Source organism: Curcuma longa, chromosome 11 (assembly GCF_044706935.1).
Source record: "Curcuma longa cultivar G26 ecotype Majalengka, Jawa Barat chromosome 11, ITB_CL_G26_1.1, whole genome shotgun sequence".
NCBI lineage: Eukaryota > Viridiplantae > Streptophyta > Magnoliopsida > Zingiberales > Zingiberaceae > Curcuma > Curcuma longa.
In genome coordinates, this window is record NC_133871.1 from 13,744,936 (window position 1) to 13,767,285 (window position 22,350).

Below are 22,350 nucleotides of genomic sequence, written 5' to 3' on the forward strand. Positions count from 1 at the left end.
CCATATTTAATGCTTTGTTTTGTTTGTGCTTAAAACGTAGGTTGAGGATGTCAAGGCATTGAATATGAATCATGAAGTAGCACATGGGTCGATGCTTACTTGTGTAGATAGATGATCATTGGCAAAAAATAATACTTTCATGAACATAAAAAAATATTAATTGACGTAATTTTCTTTGCATTACCATGTGATTAAAATTCTCCAACTTACATGTTACCAACTTACATTTCGTACCTTCGTCTTTGTGAATACAATTGGCTAATTATTGTATAAGAGTAATTAGCCAAACACTAAAAAAAATCTAAAAAAGAAGAATTTTTTTAAAAAAAGAAATTAAGTAAAAATCCAAAGAATGTCCTATTTCGATCACGTTCTAGATTCACGTGACGTCACTATTCCCCCACACTTTCCTTTACCTTTCTTCCTCCTCTTCTTCTTCTTCTTCCTCCTCTTCCTCTTCCTTCTGCTTCCTTCGCAGTGTTCATAATGCTGCTTCTTAAACTATCCCTCCTCTTTCTCTCCCTCTCCTTTTCCACTCTCCTCGCTCAGGATGACTCCGACGCCAGCGCCCTGCTCGCCATCAAGGCCGCCGTCGACCGCTCCCACAGCCTCCCCTTCTTCCCCGCCTCCAACCACTGCCACTGGCCCGGAGTTTCATGCGCCATCGATGGACGCGTCGACGGTCTACTCCTCCCCTCTTCCGGCCTTGCCGGCCCCCTCCCCATCGGCGCCCTCGCCCGCCTCACCCGCCTCCGCGTTCTCGACCTCCAAAACAACTCCCTCGCCGGCCCGCTCCCCGCCGCGGACCTCTCCCGCCTCCGATCCCTCCAGGCCCTCTTCCTCGACCGCAACCTCTTCTCCGGCCCGTTCCCCGACTCCCTTCTGCACCTCCCCGAACTCCGCGCGATCGACCTGTCGCACAACAGCCTCGGCGGGCCTCTCCCCCCGGCGCTCGCCGCGCTCGAGGGACTCGTCTCGCTCCGCCTCGAGGACAACTTCTTCAACGGCTCGCTCCCAGCTTTCAACCAGTCGTCGCTCAGGAGCTTCAATGTCTCCGGCAACGACCTGTCTGGCGCTGTCCCCGTCTCCGCCGTGCTCGCCTCCTTCGATCCCTCGGCTTTCGCGGACAACCCCGGCCTCTGCGGCGCGCTTCTGCGGAAGGAATGTCCTACGTACAGTTTCTTTCCTCCGGCAGGCAGTCCACCAACCGCCATCACCCATGCGCCCGCCTCCACCGACGGGGAAACCCTGCTCCCTAGCTCGCTTTCACCTTCAGGAACTTCCCGCAAGAAGACTGCGGTGGCTATTGGGCTCTTGGTCGCCGCAACTGCGTTAATTGGGGTTTTTGCATCTTCGTTTGTCATGAAAAGGAAGAAAACACCGATACAGCAAGGTGGTGATATCGAGACGCCGGGGAAGAACACACTGAACAACAGCATTGACAGCATCTCCGAGATCAATGCAAAAAGCTACAGCAGCGAACAGATTGACAACACCAGCAATGGCGGCCTGGAGTCGCCGATGGCAACATCGGAAGAGCGGGTGAAGAGAATAGAAAAAAATGGATCTTTGGTGTTCTGCACCGGCGACGAGCCGCTCTGCGATGTGGAACAGCTGATGAGAGCTTCAGCGGAAAAGCTGGGGATAGGGAGCATCGGATCAACGTACAAAGCCGTCCTCGACGATGGATCGGCCGTCACCGTAAAGAGGCTGGACAAGAAGAAGCTTGGGGCCGCCGCAAAGGAGGAGTTCGAGCAACTTATGCAGAGAGTGAGCAGTCTGCGGCATCCAAATTTGGTGCCTTTACGGGCATATTTCCGAGCAAGCCAAGAGAGGCTCATTGTTTATGATTACCAACCAAATGGTAGTTTATGCTCCCTTGTTCACGGTATGATCCTTTCACTTTCTTGTTCCAACATCTTGTTCTTGCTGTTACTTTCTGCAAGAATTCATAGTTCATGTAAAGATTTCTTGATGAGTCTGTGCCTCATGCAGATGTTCTTCTTAAGATAACGTTAGTTCTGCCATTATAGGTTCCAAGTCCACACATTCCAAGCCCCTTCACTGGACCTCATGTCTGAAGATAGCAGATGATGTGGTGCAAGGCCTTTCATACCTCCACGAAACTTGCGGTTTGGTGCACGGCAACATAAAGTCTTCCAACGTTCTTCTCGGATCAGATTTCGAAGCTCGACTCACCGACAACTGCCTCTCATTGTTTCTGCAACCATCAGACAGGCAAAGTGAAAACCCAGGATATCAATCACCTGAAATCGAATCTCACCCAAGTTCCGACATCTATGCTTTCGGCGTGTTGCTCTTGGAGCTCCTCACAGGGAGACCGCATTCAGAGCATCCAGTTCTTACGGCATCTGATCTCTCCGTTTGGGTTCAATCAGTAAGGGAAGAGGGAGTGATCGAAGAGCAACTCAAGATGATTGTCGACATTGCCTCAGCCTGCACTCGTTCTCCACGAGAGTTGAGGCCAAATGCCTTGCAGGTTCTCGACATGATTCATCAAGTGAAGGAGGCTGCAACACGAGAAGATGACTCCAATTCGACGAGTACCAGCATATCATAGTCGTCGTCTTCAGGATCTCCATTGAAAGATCTCATCTGTCAGTGCTGCTGAATGGAATATGAGTCCTCATCCAAAGAGGATTCAAGATCCTAATTCATGTTAAGTTGGAAGAACCTCAAATTTGGTTGATTTCAGTACTGAGAAAATGGGGATTTAATCTAAATCCAGCCTGACAAAGATAGATTTTCAACCTCCAGAAACTGTGGAAGCGTTAATTTTTAAAATCTTTCTTGGAAAAGGAGCATTGTAATTGGTTTACTTGTTTAAATTCTTTCCAATGTTTACTTGGCAGAATAAAATGCACTGTTCTTTACTTGGACGAGCTCTTCTTTATGAGGGACATAATTATTGAGGTGAGAAATGCCAGCTGTTAGTGTTTGGTTTATGTTGCTGCCATGAGCGAGTACTATGGATTGTGATGCCCCTCCAAGCAATAACTGCCTAAACTTAATTAGTTGATGCACAATGATAACAGGGTGCATTTCATTTCATCTTCATGTCATTGATAGTAGGACATGAACCATCAATAGGATGGTTGTGACACAGTAGCTCTTATTTAGATTTGGAACCTTATTGAAATTGGCCATTTGTCATTTCAACTCACATTTAAATAGTCAATCCAAATTATGCCTTCTAGTTTTGCACTTGTGAAACAAACTGTTCCAAGCTACATAAATCTACTGTCTTGTGTTCTACCGAAACTAAATGTTAAGCTGTACAATGATCTAAATTATCATTTATTGGAGAATAGAATGAACTTTATAAAACATCACTTGTGAAACAACTTGATCCAAGTGTAAATCATTTGAATTGATCCAATGGATTTCAACATTTCATATGTATAGGCTATGTTAGCAAAACAAACTAAATCGAAAAAATGGTTCACATGCTATGCTACTTTGGGGGTAAAAAAGAGATGAGGTAGAATTCATCAAGAACGAATAAAGCATAACAAAACCAATTGCTGGAAGATAATGGATGAGACAAGCTGAAGGAGAATTACAAGCCGGCAGACACCAGTCCATGCAACGTGACGATCCCTACCACTGTGTTTTGGTCATCGACAACAGGCAAGAATTGCACAGCAGATGGTGGTGATTCCATCCTCTGCATTGCTTCCACAGCCATGGCATCTGGACTAATTGTTCTTGGATTCCTGTCGCAGAAAAACAAAAATGAAAGATAATTTGAAACTTGCAGTTGATCAGCAAATGAAGATGAAATCACAATAACAAAATGAATTGTAGATGATTATGTGCATCCTATTCTGCTACTATGCTCTATGTAAGGTCATATTATAAGCAATATCTAACTCATTTAGAGTTAAATCTCTTTTAATTATTTAAGTAGAGTTTATCCTTTGTCCCTCACATCTATGTCTCTACTTAATCTAACCTACAAAACTACAAAATCTATTTGTTGTTTTTGAATATGTCACTACCATGTTAAACTAGAATTTCCTCTTTTCATCTACCAAGCTACACCTTTTGTTCGCTAAGAACAAAATCTTCCAGTTCCCTTTCCATGCAACCTCACACATCCATCTCCATATACAAATCACATGGACACATCCATCTCCATATACAAATCACATGGACACATCCATCTCAACCTACAATCACATGGATAGTTTCTTTTAGTTTGGATTAGTTTCTAGTTTTACTCATCAATAAATGGAGAGTTCAGACCTATACATAGTTTTGCTTGTGACACAATTTGGAATTAGATATTTATGCAGTAAAAGAAATTCAAAAATGGGAACCACTTGAAAACCATTACAATAGAATATTGGCTACCTGTTGCACATCTCACCGACTGTGAGATTGAATATAGCTGCACCATGGGCCTTGAGTGTGCGACGGAGATCACCATCTGTAAAGGTTCCAATTAGATGGTGCTTATCATCAACTACAAGCAAACATCCACAGCCCTTGCTTGTCAACTCCGCCAGCTGATCCATTATCATGTCCCCATCCTGGCACAGAGGAAGCTGTTCCTTTTTCTTCATGACATCCTTTACCTGCACAAGGATATCTACATGAGCATGTGCCATTTTCTCAAGGCTCTTTCTAGGACATTTCTATCCACAATTGCCTTCCCATCTCCAGTATCGCATCATGAATTCTTTTCTTTTCTTTTTACTCAAACTGACAAAGAAGACAAGTCCTATAATTAAGAATAAGTCAAACTTCAAACCCAGATTTTTGTTGTAATGATCCACATTGGAAATTAGAACAGGTATCAATGCATGGTATCCTACAAGAATATGGGCAGTCATATAAAAAGTTATAGTAGTCTAAAATCCTAAATAAATGTGCCACTACCAATTACTCAACTATTGGGAAAAACATGACAAGATGTCATGTCATGTTCTTTTAGTTAAGCAAAAGATATCATGCTCTCTACACATGATTTCAATATAGCCCTAAAATTAGACAGGGTAAAAAAGTTGCAATGCCAGCTAAAAGAGGTTATTGGAGAACAGAATTATGATTGCCTCAATAAAATCAATAACCTAAACAGAAGATGTATACAACCAACTTATATATCCTGACTTCTGAATGCAATAACACACAGGAAATAAGAACAAAACACTAACAGAGATGAGCTATAATGAAATTTGGCATACCAAACAATTGAATTGCTTCAATGAGATTCATGAGAATAGAATCATATAGTGATTTTAACAACATAAATACAAGGATCGATAAACAGCATAAGAAGTTAACCTCACAACTGAAATGCAAAGATTGAACAGAACCAGTTTCTCAAATGAGCATAAATTTAGATTTGAACCATGGCAAAAAGAAATTAGGATGTTATTTTTCCAAGATTACCGTAAAGACTAGGCTTTTGCCAATCTTTCCTGCGGGATGGTTGGCACCATACTGTTCCCTGGTGATCCCACGGGCAGCCATGAGGGCTGCTACGATGGTGTCCCCAAACACCATCTGGATCGCGGCCGAGGTGACGGGCGCGAGGCCAAATGGACAAAGCTCGCGCTGGAGAGGAAGATGTACATTCACGTCGCATCGAGTCGCAAGGGGATTGCCGTATCCTCCGGTGGCGGAGGTGACAGAGAGAAGCCGAGCGCCCTTCGCGCGGGCGAAGGGAACGAGGGAGAGGAGCTCTTCCGAGGCGCCAGACTTGGAGAATAGGACGAGGAGGTCACCAGGGAAAACCGCTCCGAGGTCGCCGTGGAGGGCATCGACGGGGTGGAGGAAACCGGCGCGCGAAAAACCTAGAGATGCCATAGTATGTGCGAGCTTTTGCGCGACGATTCCGGATTTTCCGACACCGGAGAAGAAGATGGCGCCGGGGGCGTCGAGGAGGGCCTGGGCGAAGCCCGCCGCCTGAGAGAGGTCGAGATGTTCGAAGAAGTGCTCCATGTGGCGACGCTGCGCCTGGAACAGAAGGCCGAGCTCGCCGGCATCGATCTTGGCGGCGGATTCACGGAGGAGATACCGCGCAGGTGACAAAGATCCCATTTTTGGAGGCGGAGAGGAATGAACGAGGGCTTCAACTTCACAGCTGGCAAAAATAACGCAGGATTATAGCCGGGATTTGGTTCAATGTTTTCATTTTTTTTAAAAAAAAAACATTTATTAGGAAAAAAATATCCTTTATAATTATAGAATTATTAAATGTTCTTTTTTAGAAAAAACTTCAATTATCAATTAAGTTAGTTATATTAAATTCCTTCATTTAAAATTTTAATAAATAGTGACCTTTAACACCTTCCACGTGGCTTTTTAGCCTCAAAACAGCCCCCCTTTAACACCTTCCTCTCGCTCATCGGAAAATTCTATCTCCACAACAAGAACAGAGACTGCACTAATATGATTGGTAATTAAGTACCTGGCAACGTATGTCGGAGACGGTGAGGCAAGAAGTTGGCCGGAGGTGTACGCGGTCGCCGGAGACGACGTCGAATCGGAAGCTTATTGCATGGAGCGGCGCGTCGAGCGGCGGTTCCTTGGCCGTCATCGCCGCCGAGTCCTCTGTTTCGGCTCAACGAGTCGAGAGGAGAAGAGGGTACGTGATGGGCTATTAATTACTAGTTGATGATGGAGCTTAAATATGAGTCCGCCGCACGATACGGAAATAAATATTTTTAAATTTTAATTTAAAATTTGCGTACAATAAACAAAAACATATATGAATAATCTACTGTTCCATAGATTTCGTTTTGACTACGGCATTTTATAATAATAATTTCCTATATTTCTTTTGTGGGCCTTCTCGATTTCTTCATTCGATGTGAAAGTGTTGAACAACTAGATGAGACGAGTGAACTGCACACCAACAGAAGCTTCATAAAGAATAATCACACTAATAGATGAAACAAACCCAACGTCGTTGATTATTCACAAAATTAGGATCTTCAGCAAGATGTTAAAGATTACATTAGCAACTCATAGGAATAAGAAGGTGGTAGTTATCAGAGGTAATCAAAATATGATACAAGTTCAACCATATAGAAGAACATGTTGATTCTGTGTCATGGCACTATGCCTGGTGCTACCGAGATTAAGCTACAAAATCTGAGAATTAAGTCATAGGATCTTGACTTTATGGAATTTCTAAAGCTGCCGCAACTTCATGAAGGCATTGGCAATGTAGACGATGCAGTTTGAGTTGTAACTGAGCTCAGCAGGGCTGCTCTGCCATGACTAGCCTTCAACTGCCTACCTGAAAATAAAAGAAACAATGAATGAATACTTGAGCAGTATCGAACCAGAGTGAGCTTAGCGAAGTGGATCAAACCACTGGTGAAATTTTTTGCATCATCGAGGCTCGTTCATGCCATCCTCATCTCATGTTACAGCATTGAGGTTTTCCTGCTTGCAATTTGTCCCACATGCAGGTCATTTGTCTGGGGGACTGGTAATGTGCAGTGTAGTAGTCATCTATGCATCCAAACTGGCAAAACTTGAGACTATGAATGTATTCGACTGTTCGGGATTTATTAAACTGCTCGACCCACATGCCCATGCTCACATCTTCCATTTTGAACAACTGCATCGAATTAGAAAACTACGCATCATATCAGGGAATCATTTGTCATTCGTATGCTATGAAAGTAAAATACAATATCTTCAAAGAAAGAACAGAACACAAGTAACCATTCTAGTTCACAAAGGATCATAAGAAATATAAATGTTACCCTTAATTTATGTTTCTCAAAATCAGATATTATAAAACGAGCAATGTCGGATGATACAACGTATCCAGGACCGTTAGCGTATGGTGGATAATCCTCTTCAGGCCATTCCTGCATTGCAAAGATCATACTCAGAAATGTGTCTTCATGTAATATTAACATTTCCCATGTAAGAGGAACAACTTTATGTAATCATTATCATTCTACGTACCTAAACTTGATTGGGTAGTGAAAGACTAAGATTATCAGTTTGAAAAATGGAACACATCACAAAGTAAACTAGTGATGCATATCATAGTACAAATACATATGCACCATATCAATAACCAAATTGAGTGTTAATCGCAATAGTATGTAGTATCCCAATGGTAACTATAAAAAAAGATTAGCACACTAATATACTAAAAACTTAGTCTACCAGCTCTGAATTGGACCTGAACTGTTTCTAGGCACTTCTCGCTTGTACCATCATCAAGAAAGATGAGCACACTAACACACTACAAATTAGTCCCTTTAGGCACTTCCCACCTGCACTAAAATTTAATGTTTTTCATTCAAACCACATAAACAAACATATACTTTAAAAATGAATTACCTCTAATACAGCCTTTATAATCAACATATATTATTAGACATCAATTACAAATAAACTTCTGCTATAAACCAACACATGAATTTCCCTTGTGCACTAAAACAATACATGACTATGATTTGAATTTACCTCATATGTGACCGCCCATTTCCCTTCTCGTAGCGGCTTGTGGTGGTAGTTTATGTTACCAATATACAGACTTTTCTCAATGGGAACTGTCTTGACTTTGTCCATCACCGAATCGATTCTAACAAAGGTATCATCATCGCATTTCATTATATAGCGAGCAGAAACAATGCGAACCTATTGGAGAAAGGGAGAGAGAGCACGCAAAAGACATAGGTAATTAAAATAGTATCGGAAGTGGAGCAACAAATCTAAACAACTATAGTCAATACAAACCCCATATTCACAAATGGCAACGGTCTTGAGAACGACAAGATCATAGCTATCTAGAAAAGGCACGATTACAATGTCACCGAAGAACTCAGCTTCTTTCTTCAATTCAAAGTTCACTTCCTTCCTTCCATGCTGTTTGACCAAAGTCTGTAAGTTAGTACAGATCTGAAAGGAAAAGAATGGGAAATGAAAGGCATAGTAGCTTGAGGATTTACCAGAGCAACAAAAAACCGAGCCACCATATTAGAAGACTTACTAACTGCACGCATCCATGATTTCCTGACAGCCATCCGCTCTGCAAAATGATTGCCTGCAGAAAGTATGCCAATGAATAGTTCAACAGGTCCATCTGGAAGTGATGGCGCTTGCCATTCAGATGACATTTCAAGGTTCTTCTGCGGAGCAAAGCTAGGATGAGATGTTGGCAATGAGCCAGCAAAAATGTTATGCACATGAAGATCCCCATTCACTGACAGACCAGTTGCATCCTCAAGAACATAAGCCTAAAGAGGACATGAACACCAAGGTTTGTTAACTCTCCATTACAATATCAAGTACAAACCAAATCCAATCTGGTGAATTTGCAATTGAAACTTACAGTGCGATACGGGAAAGAGGTCACATGTCTACCGTCAACGTTGACATGATAACCTTCCAACCCAGCACTAAGAGTGAGAACAAACAACTTGTCTTCCACAAATGGATATGGCCAGTCCATAGATATCTTTTTTGTGCGACCAATTAATCTGTTTAACCACCATGTAGTTGTTGACTCTTCCATCCGGTTGTCATCATCACGTATCCACTTTTCACACTTCGCAAGCCCATCAACTGTGAGAAAACAAGAGAGTCAATGAAAACCATTATATAAACCAAAGCAATCGTATCTTGGGGTAAAATAAGAGAAATGTGCGATGGAAGAATCCAATGCTGATAGAAAAAGAGGCTCTTTCTCATTGATATTATTGAATTCCAAAGGAAGCTTTAAAAAAAAAAAACAAAATAATGATAAAAAAGGGGGCAAGATACAGAATTGAACATCTAATGTCAGATATCCGAAGAATAAAACGAACCAAAAATAAGAAGAAAAAAATGAAGTATGCCTTCAGCAATACAAATAATGGCGTTTCAGGTTTTAGAAGGATGTTTGATATATAGCACGGCGCATATGAAAGTTGAACAATATGTAGAAGATTATCAGAAGCATATTCAAAATGACCTACCAGTTTCATCATTGAACAAGGATTTCCATCCCTCGCACCGTTGGGCAGATCCCCACTGCATTCGGTAGCAAGTATTCTGCTCAATAACTGGCTTTCCGCTCCAATCGCCCTTCAGCCGAGGATTGAAATGGAGGATCCTAGGCGGATCCTCCCCATCCACTGTCTTGAGCCCCTGCAGCTCCATCATGAACTGAGACACCATGATCTGCTTCTCCCCTTCGTTCAAAATCGCAATTTTAGGGTCGTGCTCCGCGTGGGGGTGGTACGGCTTCCCAACGAGGGTGATGTGAGAACCCAACGTCAACCCACAGGGGAGAACCATCACCTTCCCCAGTTGAAGAAACTCTTCCCCGGAGAGTATTATCGAGTGCGGGCACTTCTCCTGCGTTCGATTCTCCTTGGCGGCCACAGACCCCACCAAAGGCACCGCTTTAAGCTCCTTGAGCAGCTTCTGCCCAACCTCCCACGCGTCCCTCGCGGCCTTGTGAAGCCCAGAGAATGGCCCTCTGCCAACGGCGGAACTATCGAAGAGGAAATCGAGCCCCGAAACCGACATCGTCCTCCTCCGCTCCGACGGGAGGCGGATGCTGGCAGGTCCCCCGGCGGAGCCACCAAGACGGCGGGTTCCGTGCAAAGGACGAAGCGGCGCGGCACGGTCCTCGGCGCCGAGGTTGAGAGGGATGCTCAGGCCGTCTCCTCCGAGGATCCCGGCGGCAGCATACCCAGCCGAAGAGAGGGCAGGGGGAATCCCGCGGGAGAGGAAAGGAAGCTCGAAGACGAAAACAAGTGCGACGTAAAGTAGGAAGGCGACGATCATGGCCTGCAGCGACCGCTTCCGGCCGAGGGATAGCGCCGCTTCCACCTTGGGCGACCTCCTCATCCTAACCCCACAGCCGGCCCACCGCTGCCGCCGGATCAGGAACCTACGGCGCAAACGAAAGCCCACCCCGGATTCCCGATCGCTTGCGCCGATCGCGTTTAACGCAAGAACTGATCGGAGAGGAGGCGGAGGAGGAGATCGTGCGGAGCGAAAAGGCCGCTCCGCTGTGTTGGAGGTCGGTCGAAACGATGCCTTTTAATCCCATTTATTTCATGTTTTTTTCTTATTATTATTGTTTTTTCAAACAACAAATTTTCATTTAGTTCCCAAATTTTATTCAAATATTCAATATATATATATATATATACCTACTTTTGCAGCCTCCATAATCAATATGTAACATTTTAAATCAACATTTGAGCATTTTAATTCTAAAAAATAGAAATTTTGGTGAACTTTGGTGACCAAAATGATTTATTTAATTCGTCAACCCATTCATCTCGCTAGTGAAAGAGACTCCGGTCCCATCCGTTACTGTCATGCGAGGCCTATTCAAGACGAAGGTACAAACGTGGGCCTACTCAAGACGAAGTGTTGTGTGCTGTGTTATATAATTCAGGAAAAAATGGATGAATGAAATGGTCCTTTATTATAATAATAATGTGTGTCGTTGAATAGTTGCATGGACAAATGTGGACTCTAGTGTGTGCGCTGCAACACCAACTAAATTTTGTCTCGAATTTAAAATTCAAAAAATTAGAATAACCAATTTAAACAACTAAATAGAAATATATATATATATATAAATGATATATTGCGCGTCGTGCCTACGCGACTCCGTCCGTAACTTCTCCCACCCACGCCCACTGTCGCCACGATTTCATCGCCGTTCGGCCATCTCCGATCGCCGGACCGGGCCCGATCGACGCGCCACTCGCCGACGCGTCTCCAGCCGCGATTTGACTGGAAACTGACCGCGATTTGGCCCACAGTGGCCGCGTGCCACTGGCAGCGGTTTCCGGCCACAATCCGGCCGGAATCCGGTGTCGGCCGGTGCCGCGGCGAGTTGCGCGTCGATCGAGCCCGGTCTGATGGTCGGCGGTGGCCGGACGGCGATGCGACAGCGGCGACAGTGGCTAGGGGTCAGGGGCGTGTTTACTGTACATTCCCAGTTTTGGACGGTCCGATGGGCTCGCGATCGCGTGATGGACGGTGATCCCGCTATCGCACACGGGCGCGTAGGAAAGCTATATATATATATATACATATATATATATATATATATATATTTTAGGAATTGACTCAGTCAACCTGTGTAATTAAGTTAAGATGTATTATATGTTGGAAGGAAGGCTGTAAAGAGAATGGCCCTTCTGTCAAATTGATTCGGAGCATAATTTAGCTTGTCGAGAAACACATGGTGTTATTTTATGGCCTAAACTTTGTCTTTTTAAAACCTTCTCTGATTGGTCGTCAAATTTTCTTTTGCTTTTGCTTTTTCTTTACAAAAAAAGTTATTATTATTTTTCGAATAATTTTGCTGGTGGAGTTCAACCACCAGCTTCATTGGTGCTTCGGCCACAGAAATTAGATATCATAAACTCATTTAAATTTGCAAATTAAGCTATTTTAGGAGTCATTAGTCATCTATAATTTGATCGTCTCTATTAGTCGACGAGCCTTTTCAATGTCTCATCGTGCTAATACAATTTGCTAGACTTGCTTAGATTAGAGAACTAAAATGTAACCTTTGGGCTGAAATATTTATGTTTAAATTATTTAAAAAAACAAAATTAGCTTATCTACGCTTTCATTTGATCTTAAATTCCGACTAAACTCATAAACTCTGAAGTAAGCTTTCATTTGTTGAAATTTGATCGAATATGAGCACTATAATGATTTAGGAGGAAGTACTGATCTTACTGTGTCATACGTACTCAGTGTCTGATTCTATCCTACTTAGTGCACCTGTTAGGAAGTGCTGGAGTTTGAGGTGGAAGTAGACCTGCTCGGCATAGTTTCCTCTGCGTAAGGAAGTTGATATACCTGAGCAGGATGGCGAGAGTGAGATCGAGCAGGGTCCTTAGAAGGCGTTTAACTCACATGGGGAAATAGAAGAGACTAATGGCTCAACCGGATTCATAAGTTTCTTTTATAAATATATAAAAAAAAAGTCATATAATCAAGTTTATGGATAGAGAGACTCATGCTCAATATGACGATAACTTGCGCCCCTTGTGAAGTTGGTTGTGATTTCACGACTCAATTGATACATCTAACTATGGTTTGTTGTGACTTACTTAATGGGCCAGCAATTTATGAGGTCGTGCTCTTTATGGGCTTAAACAGTTGAAGAACTAAAGGGGAAGACTTTTTCCATTTTATTTTTATTTGTGAAGAAGAAAGAAATTGAAACAATCCGCTGACCAAGTTAAATGGATTAGAATCGTAATCAGCCTGTCTTGTCTTCAGACCCAAAATTAATCGTGAACTGATAGTTTGAATCGGCGATTTAAATCGCCAGGCTTATCACAAATATATCAAAATATGAATTTTATAAATCCATGATCTTTTCTATTTTTAATATGAGACTTTAATTATATTCCAACAATCAAAGTCTCTTACCATTATCCTCATGTATATAAAATTCTCTTTTATTATGGAATCAAAATATTTTTATAATAGTATAATATTATCCACTTTGGACTTAAGTCCTCATATTTTTTTTGTTCAATCCAAAAAGTTTCATACCAATAAAAATATCTTTCATTCTTATAAATTTGTGATCTTTTTCATATATTTTCAATATGGAACTTTAATTGTATCCCAACAACCAAGACACAAGAAAGTGTTAGTGCAATCGACCTTTACTATTTTGATATTTGTTTGAGCAATATGTTTAACTAAGTCTTGTCAAAGTTAGTTAAGTAATTTAGTTAAAGTTGATGAAGATAATAAGAAATCTAAGTAAATGTTAATCAGATATGTTTGATAGAAGTGAGAAGTCTAGATAAATTAGGATTGATCGAATGTCTAACAAAAGAAAAATTTTAAATAGCTCAAGAGTGTTTAGAATTTAACAAGATAAAAATTTAAGTACGTAGAGATTGATTGGATATTTGATATAAGAAAAGTAATATCCGGCAAAAAGTAAATTCCTTGCATGTTAATAGAACTAGATGTTGCTCCTTCCAGCAGATATTGTTGCTAGCTCCTTAACTCCAGCAGAAGCAAGTTGGGGGCATCTCCCCTTCCTTTGTTCCTGCGTGTTTTTGGTACTTGATCTAGCATCAAAGTGCTCATTCAGAGTTACTCGGATAAAATCCCTCCGATGTCTAAATTATTATGAAGCTTACAAATAATAGAATAGAATTAAAGAAATGATGAAAAATAAAGTGAAGTAAATGAGATAGGATGATGATACAATGGGAAGAGAGTCCTCGCCTCTTATTTTATATAGGCAGAGAAAATCTAAGGGACATTACTCATAGAGTGAAGCTCAAGGGAGACAATCTCCTTAAAAGATTTTATTGTAATCAATAGACATATCAGACTTCTTTGATTTTAATGACATCAAAATAGCAAGATGAATTTTGATATTATTCAAAAAAAATTAATTTTTATCAGAAAAAAAAATTGTTAATTTATTCAATATAATTGTTATAGTAAAATAGATATTTAATTTTAAAAATAATATATTAAATGAAAGATGATCTATTTTATCTTTTTAACTCTTTATAAGTATAAAGATTATTTGATAATCAAATAAAAATTATAAAAAAATATTAAAAAAACTTTGATATAGAATAACTAATATTAAAAGAATAAGAAATAAAAATGAATAACAATAACATTTTTTAATATAATAAAATAGTAAACGAACTAAAATGGTATACGAACTAATTAGATTTTGTTTTCCTTATATCCTAAAAGAATACATAGTAGATTGAAATAAATATAAATCTTTTTTTATTTTTTTATTTTAAAAAATTATATTTTCAAAAAAATAAAAAAAAAGCGAGTCCTTTATATATTTTATAAATTTATAATTTTTTAAAATAAAAAATAATAATCTTGAATAATATTTCAACGGTCAATTTCGAATTGTTGAAATTAAGCTAGTTGGAGTATGGTAAAATAAAATCTACTCTTTTGTTTTCAAAGTATTTACCTTCAATTAAAATAAAGTTGTCCGTACAATAAGGTGTAATGGACAAGTCGACTACAGCTGACAGATCCACCGTTTGGCAAAACAAAACCTACTCTCTGTTTTTTTTAATATTTGCCCCTCAATTAAAATAAAATTATCCACAAGTTGAGTATAATTAACAGGCCCACCGTTTGCTCAAACAAAACCTACTCTCTATTTTTTTAATATTTGCCCCTCAATTAAAATAAAATTATCCGCAAGTTGAGTATAATTAACAGGCCCACCGTTGTCATCGACTAAGACAAGGAGACAAAAATCATTTTTGAACAATTACTCAAAACAGTCCAACGCAATTAATCATGTTTTTTGGATACCAAAATTGTAGTAGCATTAATCCTAAACAATACAAGTTTCCATTAAGCAAAATAGACATTTTTCATAAAATTATGCTTGACAATTTTTTGTATATAAATTGTATGTGTTTTTTCTTAATTAAACTGCAAAAATTCTTTTGTAGTGATTCAAGAGTTAGATTTTACTTCTAAGTTTAACTATTTTGATGAATCAAAAGTTTTAAAATTTCATGGAGCATTTTGCTAAATTGTTTGGAGTAAATTTTTCACATGTGTGATCTTATAAATTAGTGTTGCATCTCCTCCTCTGTTTCCGATCATGGCGGATCACGGAAATGGAGATTCTCTTCACATCGCCGTCTTCCCCTGGCTCGCCTTCGGCCACATGCTCCCCTTTCTTCGCCTCTCCAAGTCGCTGGCCAAGCGCCACCACCGCGTCTCCTTCCTCTCCACCCCGAGAAACATCGCCTGCCTCCCCAAACTCCCTCCCGATGTCGCACCGTTCATTGACTTCGTCCCCTTACCTTTGCCGCCGGTCGACCAGCTGCCGCCCGACGCCGAGTCCACCAATGACCTCCTTCCGGACCAAGTTCAGTACTTGAAGAAGGCGCTCGACGGGCTGCAGAGTCCCTTCGAGTGCTTCCTCCGGTCGACAAAGCCAGATTGGGTGATCCTCGACTTCTGCCAGCATTGGGCGCCGGCCATCGCCGCTGAGCTCAACGTCCCCTGTGCGTTTTTCTCTATTTTTCGCATCTCGACCTTATTTTTTTTCTGCGACAATATCCACCGGACGACATCGTCGTCGCCTCCTGAGGAGCTCACCAAGCCGCCGGAAAGCGTCCCGTTTCCGACCACCGTGGCCTTGCGCCTCCACGAGGCCAAGGGCATGATCTGGGCGTACCGAGACAACGCCTCGGGAATCAGCGACATGCAACGCATCACCTCTGTCCTGAAATCCAGCAACTTGGTCGCCTTCCGGGGCTGCTTCGAGCATGAATCCTCTTGGCTATCGCTCTTCGCGGCGCGATTTTGTGCCGGCGACGTCGTGCCGGTCGGCCTGCTGCCCACACCGGCGGACGAACTAGCATCGCACGCTGAAGCGGAGTCGTCGTCGTCGTCGACGACCATCCTCCGGTGGCTGAGCGAGCAACTGCCGAGGAGCGTCGTCTACGTCGCGATGGGGAGTGAGGCGACACTGAGCGCAGAGCAGGAACGAGAGCTGGCCTCCGGGCTGGAGCTCTCGGCGACGCCGTTTCTTTGGGCAGTAAGAAAAGCCATCCGGCTCAGGAACGAGCGGAGCCGGCGGCGCTCGGCGCCACCGCCACGGGCTGGTGATCGAAGGTTGGGTTCCGCAGCTGGAGATCCTACGGCACAATTCTGTGGGAGCCTTCCTGACTCACTGCGGATACAGTTCGGTGATCGAGGCCCTCCAGTTCGGGCTCCCGCTGGTGATGCTGCCGTGGATCGCGGACACCGGACTGATCGCTCGGTGGTGCGCGGAGATGAAGGTGGGAGAGCAGGTGGCGATGAACGAGGCCGATGGGTCGTTCACCGGAGAAGACGTGGCTGTGGCTATAAGGAAGGTGATGGTGGAAGAGGAAGGGAAGGCGTTCAGAAGCAACGCAGAGAAACAACGGGAGGTCTTTGCCGACACGAAGCTCCATGAGTCCTACGTGGACAACTTCATCCAACGACTGAGATCAAAAGGGTAAAACGTAAAAATGAAGGGAGACAACAACAACAAAAAAAAAAAACCATCAAGCTCCATGAGAAGCTCTTAATAATTTATTCTGCCATTTGAATCATTTCAATTTAATTTCTGCAATCTGTTTGAGACTTTATGTTTTAATAATGTATTGAAGGATAACAAACGATAATGCAAATTGAGCGGGTCTGAGCGGAGCAAACGAGTTAATGAACCAAGAAGTAATTCAACAGAGCCGAGTGAACTAACTAGACAGGCCAACCTTGACGTATATTTCCTAGTGGACCATTGAAGTTTAATCCGTTAGCAGCTCATCGTAACCTTGACTTGGAAGACATTGGAGAAGAGGAACTCTTAAGCAAAAAAAAAAAAAAAAAAAAAGTGGAATCCGCCACCTTAGTGGTCCCCACACGATCGGCCCTACAATCATTTGTGAGAAAGTAAATCGAGAAACTGCAGTTGGTCACGACGTAGGAGGATATTGTCTGACTTCGCCAGGATTCGAACCCTTGTCCTCTTTTGCAAGTCTGTTGTGTCGTAACCAACTCAGCTATGCCTCGAGAGCTGGAGAGGAGGAACTCGAACATATGAAAAGGACATCAACAAGTTAGCCTATCTATTCAATGTCTCATCATATCTATATCTTTAATAATGTCTCATCATCTTTAATATTTATGTATAAATTAAAAAAATAAAACATTTTGAATTAGATATGCTTTAATATTTATGTATAAATTAAAAAAATAGCTTATCTAAGCTTTCATTTGATCTTAAATTCCGACTAAATTCACAAACTCTAAAGTAAGATTTCATTTGTTAAAATTGGATTGAATCTGAGTCATAGTCAAATTGATCACCTTTGTGCCCCTTGTGAATTTGGTCATCAGTCTTTGATCCGATCTGGCTCTATTGATACATTTAACTCTGATTTGTTTTGAGACTTAGTGAGCTCGCAATTCAAGAGGTTGTGCTCTTCGTGACTTTAAACAGTTTATAAATAAATCAAATGTTCACAAACAAATTTGATATTCAATTTGATAAGAGTTTGTTTAATTATATTTATTCAATACAAGATTAATTAATTAAATAAACAAACTTGAATAACTCATGAAATTAAATAAATAAATTTGAATACATTTGTGTTCCGTTTATTAATGTTCACGAACAATATTAATAAATAATATTTATGAATCATATTCATAAATAAAATTCTTATCAATATATTAAATATTTTATTTTAAAAAATAATAATAAATAAATTTATATCATCAAACTTAATAATCAACTAAATAAATTTATAATATAAAAATTTTAAATAATTAAATAAATTTAAATTAAAAACTAGATAATATCTAAAGGAATCAAATTTAAATTAAACTTAATAAAACTAAAACTCATTACTCAAAAAAAATAAGTCAAATCAAAAATAATTATTTTAAAATTTTAATTTATTTTAAATTTGATTATTTAATTAATTTATCAAACAAACTTAAATACTTATATATATATATATATATATATATATATGAGGAAAGCTGTAATTGAGAGAGGATATTATCTTTATTTTATCGATCTTTATTCATTATAATAAATTTATTTCGTATAAACTAATTCAATGGACGTCCTCAGTTAAAATAAACTTTTACTTACAGCTGTCCTCCATTAAAATAAAATGAAGTTTTTCTTACAGCTGTCTTTCAATTAAAATAAAATATTCCGTACAATAAGTGTCATGACCAAGGCCACATTGGACAAAAATTAAAGTTGTGCCTCGACCCTTTTTTTAGTTTTTAATCGAAAGACACACTTGTTGTCGGCTTTTCTAGTAAAATAATAAGGTAGCTACCCTCACATATAATATTTAATATTATCTCTTATCCTTTCTATTAGATCCTACTCGAAGGATTAAGTGGATTTAACCGATTTAAATAGTTTCCAAATTATAATATTATAATAATTATAATTTTATAACTACTCTAATAAAAACTTATCTTGTCCGACAATATTTATATATAATAATTATAAATTATTATGATCATAATAATAATAATAATATAATAACTATTATAATAAAAATTTATCATGTCCATATAATTGAATTCCCGAAACTGATTCAAAGTTTAACAAATTTGGCATGATGTAATAAAATCAAACAGTGAAGTAAATTATAAATATTACATTTTAAAAGAATGAATGGAGTGAGACGTCCTTTTAATTAATGTGCCAGCCATTTAATTCTTGCCCAAGTGTTTTTAATCAATTACTCAAATCAGTCCAGGTCGAGGGCGATCAATCATGTATTTGGATACCATATTTTTCTTGTAAACATTTTTTAGTAGCATCAATCCTAGACAAATACAAGTTTTAGAATTAAGCAAAATAGACATTTTTATTAAAATTATGCTTGAAAATTTTTTGTATATCAATTGTAATTCTTTTCTTAATTAAAGTGAAAAAACTCTTTTAATTTCTAGTGATATTACGGTTAAATTGTACTCCTAATATGTTCTAAAACGGTTTAACTTTTTTTAATGAATCAAAAGTCTTAAAATTTGACAGAGCATTTTGCTAAAAATGTGTGATCTTATAAATTAGTATCGCATCTCCTACTCTGTTTCCAATCATGGCGGATCACGGAAATGGAGCTTCTCTTCACATCGCCGTCTTCCCCTGGCTCGCCTTCGGCCACATGCTCCCTTTTCTCCGCCTCTCCAAGTCGCTAGCCAAGCGCCGCCACCGCGTCTCCTTCCTCTCCACCCCGAGAAATATCGCCCGCCTCCCCAAACTCCCTCCCGACCTCGCACCGCTCATTGACCTCGTCCCCTTACCTTTGCCGCCGGTCGAACACCTCCCGCCCGACGCCGAGTCCACCAATGACCTCCTTCGGGACCAAGTTCAGTACTTGATGAAGGCGCTCGACGGGCTGCAGAGTCCCTTCGAGTGCTTCCTCCGGTCGACAAAGCCAGACTGGGTGATCCTCGACTTCTGGCAGCATTGGGCGCCGGCCATCGCCGCTGAGCTGAACGTCCCCTGTGCGTCTTTCTGTATTCTTCGCGCCTCGAGTCTGTTCTTTTTCCTCGAGAAGAGCAGCAGGATGACATCGCCGCCGACTCCCGAGGAGCTCACCGAGCCACCGGAAAGCGTCCCGTTTCCGACCACCATCGCCTTCCGCCTCCACGAGGCCAAGGGCGTGATCCGGTTGTACCGAGACAACGCCTCCGGCATCAGCATCATGCAACGCACCACCTCTGTCCTGAAATCGAGCAACTTGGTCGCCTTCAGGAGCTGCTTCGAGCTTGAATCCTCTTGGCTATCGCTCTTCGCGGCGCGATTTTGCGCCGGCGACGTCGTGCCGGTCGGCCTGCTGCCCACGCCGGCGGACGAACTAGCATCGCACGCAGAACCGGAGTCGTCGTCGACGACGACCATCCTCCGGTGGCTGAGCGAGCAACTGCCGAGGAGCGTCGTCTACGTCGCGATAGGGAGTGAGGTGACACTGAGCGCAGAGCAGGAGCGAGAGCTAGCCTCCGGGCTGGAGCTCTCGGCTGCGCCGTTTCTTTGGGCAGTAAGAAAGCCATCCGGCTCGGGAACGAGCGGAGGCGGCGGCGCTCGGCGCCACTGCCACGGGCTGGTGATCGAAGGTTGGGTTCCGCAGCTGGAGATCCTCCAGCACAATTCTGTGGGGGCCTTCCTGACGCACTGTGGATCCAGCTCGGTGAACGAGAGCCTCCAGTTCGGGCTCCCGATGGTGATGCTGCCGTTGATCGCGGACACCGGACTGATCGCTCGGTGGTGCGCGGAGATGAAGGTGGGAGAGGAGGTGGCGAGGAACGAGGCCGATGGGTCGTTCACCGGAGAAGACGTGGCGATGGCTATAAGGAAGGTGGTAATGGTGGAAGAGGAAGCGAGGGAGTTCAGAAGCAACGCAGAGAAGCTACAGGAAGTCTTCGCCGACACGAAGCTCCATGAGTCCTACGTGGACAACTTCATCCAACGACTGAGATCAAAAGGGTAAAACGTAAAACATGAAGGGAGACAACAAAAAAAAAAAAAAACATCAAGCTCCATGAGAAGCTCTTAATAATTTATTCTGCCATCTGAATCATGTCAATTTAATTTCTGCAATCTGTTTGAGGACTTCATCATATACCTGCATGTATTGCGTTGTTTTTATATTGTATCGAAACATATATAACAAACTAAGACGATTCCCTGCCTTGTAAGATATTTCCAAGTTGCTCGTATAGAATTAAGATGGTGCTCCTCAAAGGTAATTAGGTTCCGTGATATCTCATATCTGCAGCATATTCGACGAATACGAGATAAGAAACATTGGTTTAGCATGCGTAGACAAACACGACGGATAGGAATTCAGAAAGAAGTAGAAGCCAAAGTAACCCCTCCTTAATTCACTCGATACAGAGAAGGCTAGGAGTGCTTGGCCATCCACGTACGTTCTAAAAGCACTTGGCCCAACTCAATATATAGTGCCGTACGTGGTTTAATACTTTTTCCTCCACGATTGCTGATATATCTTGTGAATTATGCACTGCTTAATTTCTCTCATTATTTTCTGAGTTGCAAAAGATATCAACAAAAGTCTCTCAACTTGTTTAATATGAAGCAACACCCGATTGAATATTTGAGGGTGGATATTCCAGAAATTCACAAAAAATAGCCCTGGAGGCGTCATCTGCAGCTATTTCAAAGATATTAATTAATTACGTTCTTTTCACAAAGCTTGAAGGAGGAAAAGTTTTTCCGAGGAAATCCTCGTTGAAGATGGCTTACCATGAATTGTTGGGGCGAGCTCAAAAGTATATATCAATGTAGAAAAAATATTCTAGCAATTATGACAACAACGAACAGATGATTAATGTGGGAGGAGGATCACATCACATCACATCACATCACGGAGAAGGTTTGTCCCGAGTGGCCCAAGTCCACCCGATGTGGTTCCAACCTCCTCGGTTGAGACATCCTGGAACGCTGACTATCGAAGCCATTAAAACAATGTTCGTTCAAGAACAGACCCTACAGATCAGTAGGTGCTCAGACAGACATCCTCCTATATATCCTTATGAATATGGAGTATGGCAACACCACGTACCCAAGCCTACAAGAGTCGAGTCTCTACCCGTAGATAAAGAGAATCAAGGAAACACATTCCACTTCAATTGCTTTTGGAGTAAGGAGAAGTTGAGGTGCAGGCAGCTCCTTATCACTCACACCCCTATCGTATTCGTACCAAGGGACCAAACTCAGAAAATATAAAAGGGCTCGGTAGCAGTATTCTGACATGTACAAACACGAATCTATCAACAACAACAACAACAACCAAGCCTTATCCCACTAAGTGGGGT

At 41.4% G+C, this 22,350-nt stretch overlaps 4 protein-coding genes and 1 pseudogene across 4 annotated transcripts; 3 read left to right on the top strand and 2 right to left on the bottom strand.

The window, feature by feature from the left end:
* The first annotated feature begins 486 nt into the window (after positions 1-486).
* On the top strand, positions 487-2,933 carry LOC141841791 (putative inactive receptor kinase At5g67200). Its single transcript, XM_074729984.1, has 3 exons — positions 487-784; positions 860-1,888; positions 2,034-2,933. Exons 1-3 carry the CDS (start codon positions 487-489, stop codon positions 2,579-2,581), a joined length of 1,875 nt encoding a protein of 624 aa, XP_074586085.1. The 3' UTR covers positions 2,582-2,933.
* A 433-nt stretch (positions 2,934-3,366) lies between these two features.
* LOC141841636 (putative arabinose 5-phosphate isomerase) lies at positions 3,367-6,099 on the bottom strand. Its single transcript, XM_074729820.1, has 3 exons — positions 5,419-6,099; positions 4,378-4,601; positions 3,367-3,737 (listed from the first exon to the last, which is right to left on the bottom strand). The coding sequence occupies exons 1-3, from the start codon at positions 6,067-6,069 to the stop codon at positions 3,581-3,583; spliced, it is 1,032 nt and encodes a 343-aa protein (XP_074585921.1). The 5' UTR covers positions 6,070-6,099; the 3' UTR covers positions 3,367-3,580.
* Positions 6,100-6,898: 799 nt separating this feature from the next.
* On the bottom strand, positions 6,899-10,992 carry LOC141839086 (hydroxyproline O-galactosyltransferase GALT6-like). The gene is made up of 8 exons (XM_074726746.1): positions 9,960-10,992; positions 9,335-9,567; positions 8,952-9,239; positions 8,740-8,868; positions 8,467-8,640; positions 7,749-7,856; positions 7,349-7,600; positions 6,899-7,273 (listed from the first exon to the last, which is right to left on the bottom strand). Exons 1-7 carry the CDS (start codon positions 10,837-10,839, stop codon positions 7,394-7,396), a joined length of 2,019 nt encoding a protein of 672 aa, XP_074582847.1. The 5' UTR covers positions 10,840-10,992; the 3' UTR covers positions 6,899-7,273; positions 7,349-7,393.
* A 4,538-nt stretch (positions 10,993-15,530) lies between these two features.
* On the top strand, positions 15,531-17,109 carry LOC141841467 (putative UDP-rhamnose:rhamnosyltransferase 1; annotated as a pseudogene).
* A 2,469-nt stretch (positions 17,110-19,578) lies between these two features.
* LOC141841956 (putative UDP-rhamnose:rhamnosyltransferase 1) lies at positions 19,579-21,205 on the top strand. Its single transcript, XM_074730161.1, has one exon. The coding sequence runs from the start codon at positions 19,611-19,613 to the stop codon at positions 21,000-21,002; it is 1,392 nt and encodes a 463-aa protein (XP_074586262.1). The 5' UTR covers positions 19,579-19,610; the 3' UTR covers positions 21,003-21,205.
* The last annotated feature ends 1,145 nt before the right edge of the window (positions 21,206-22,350 follow it).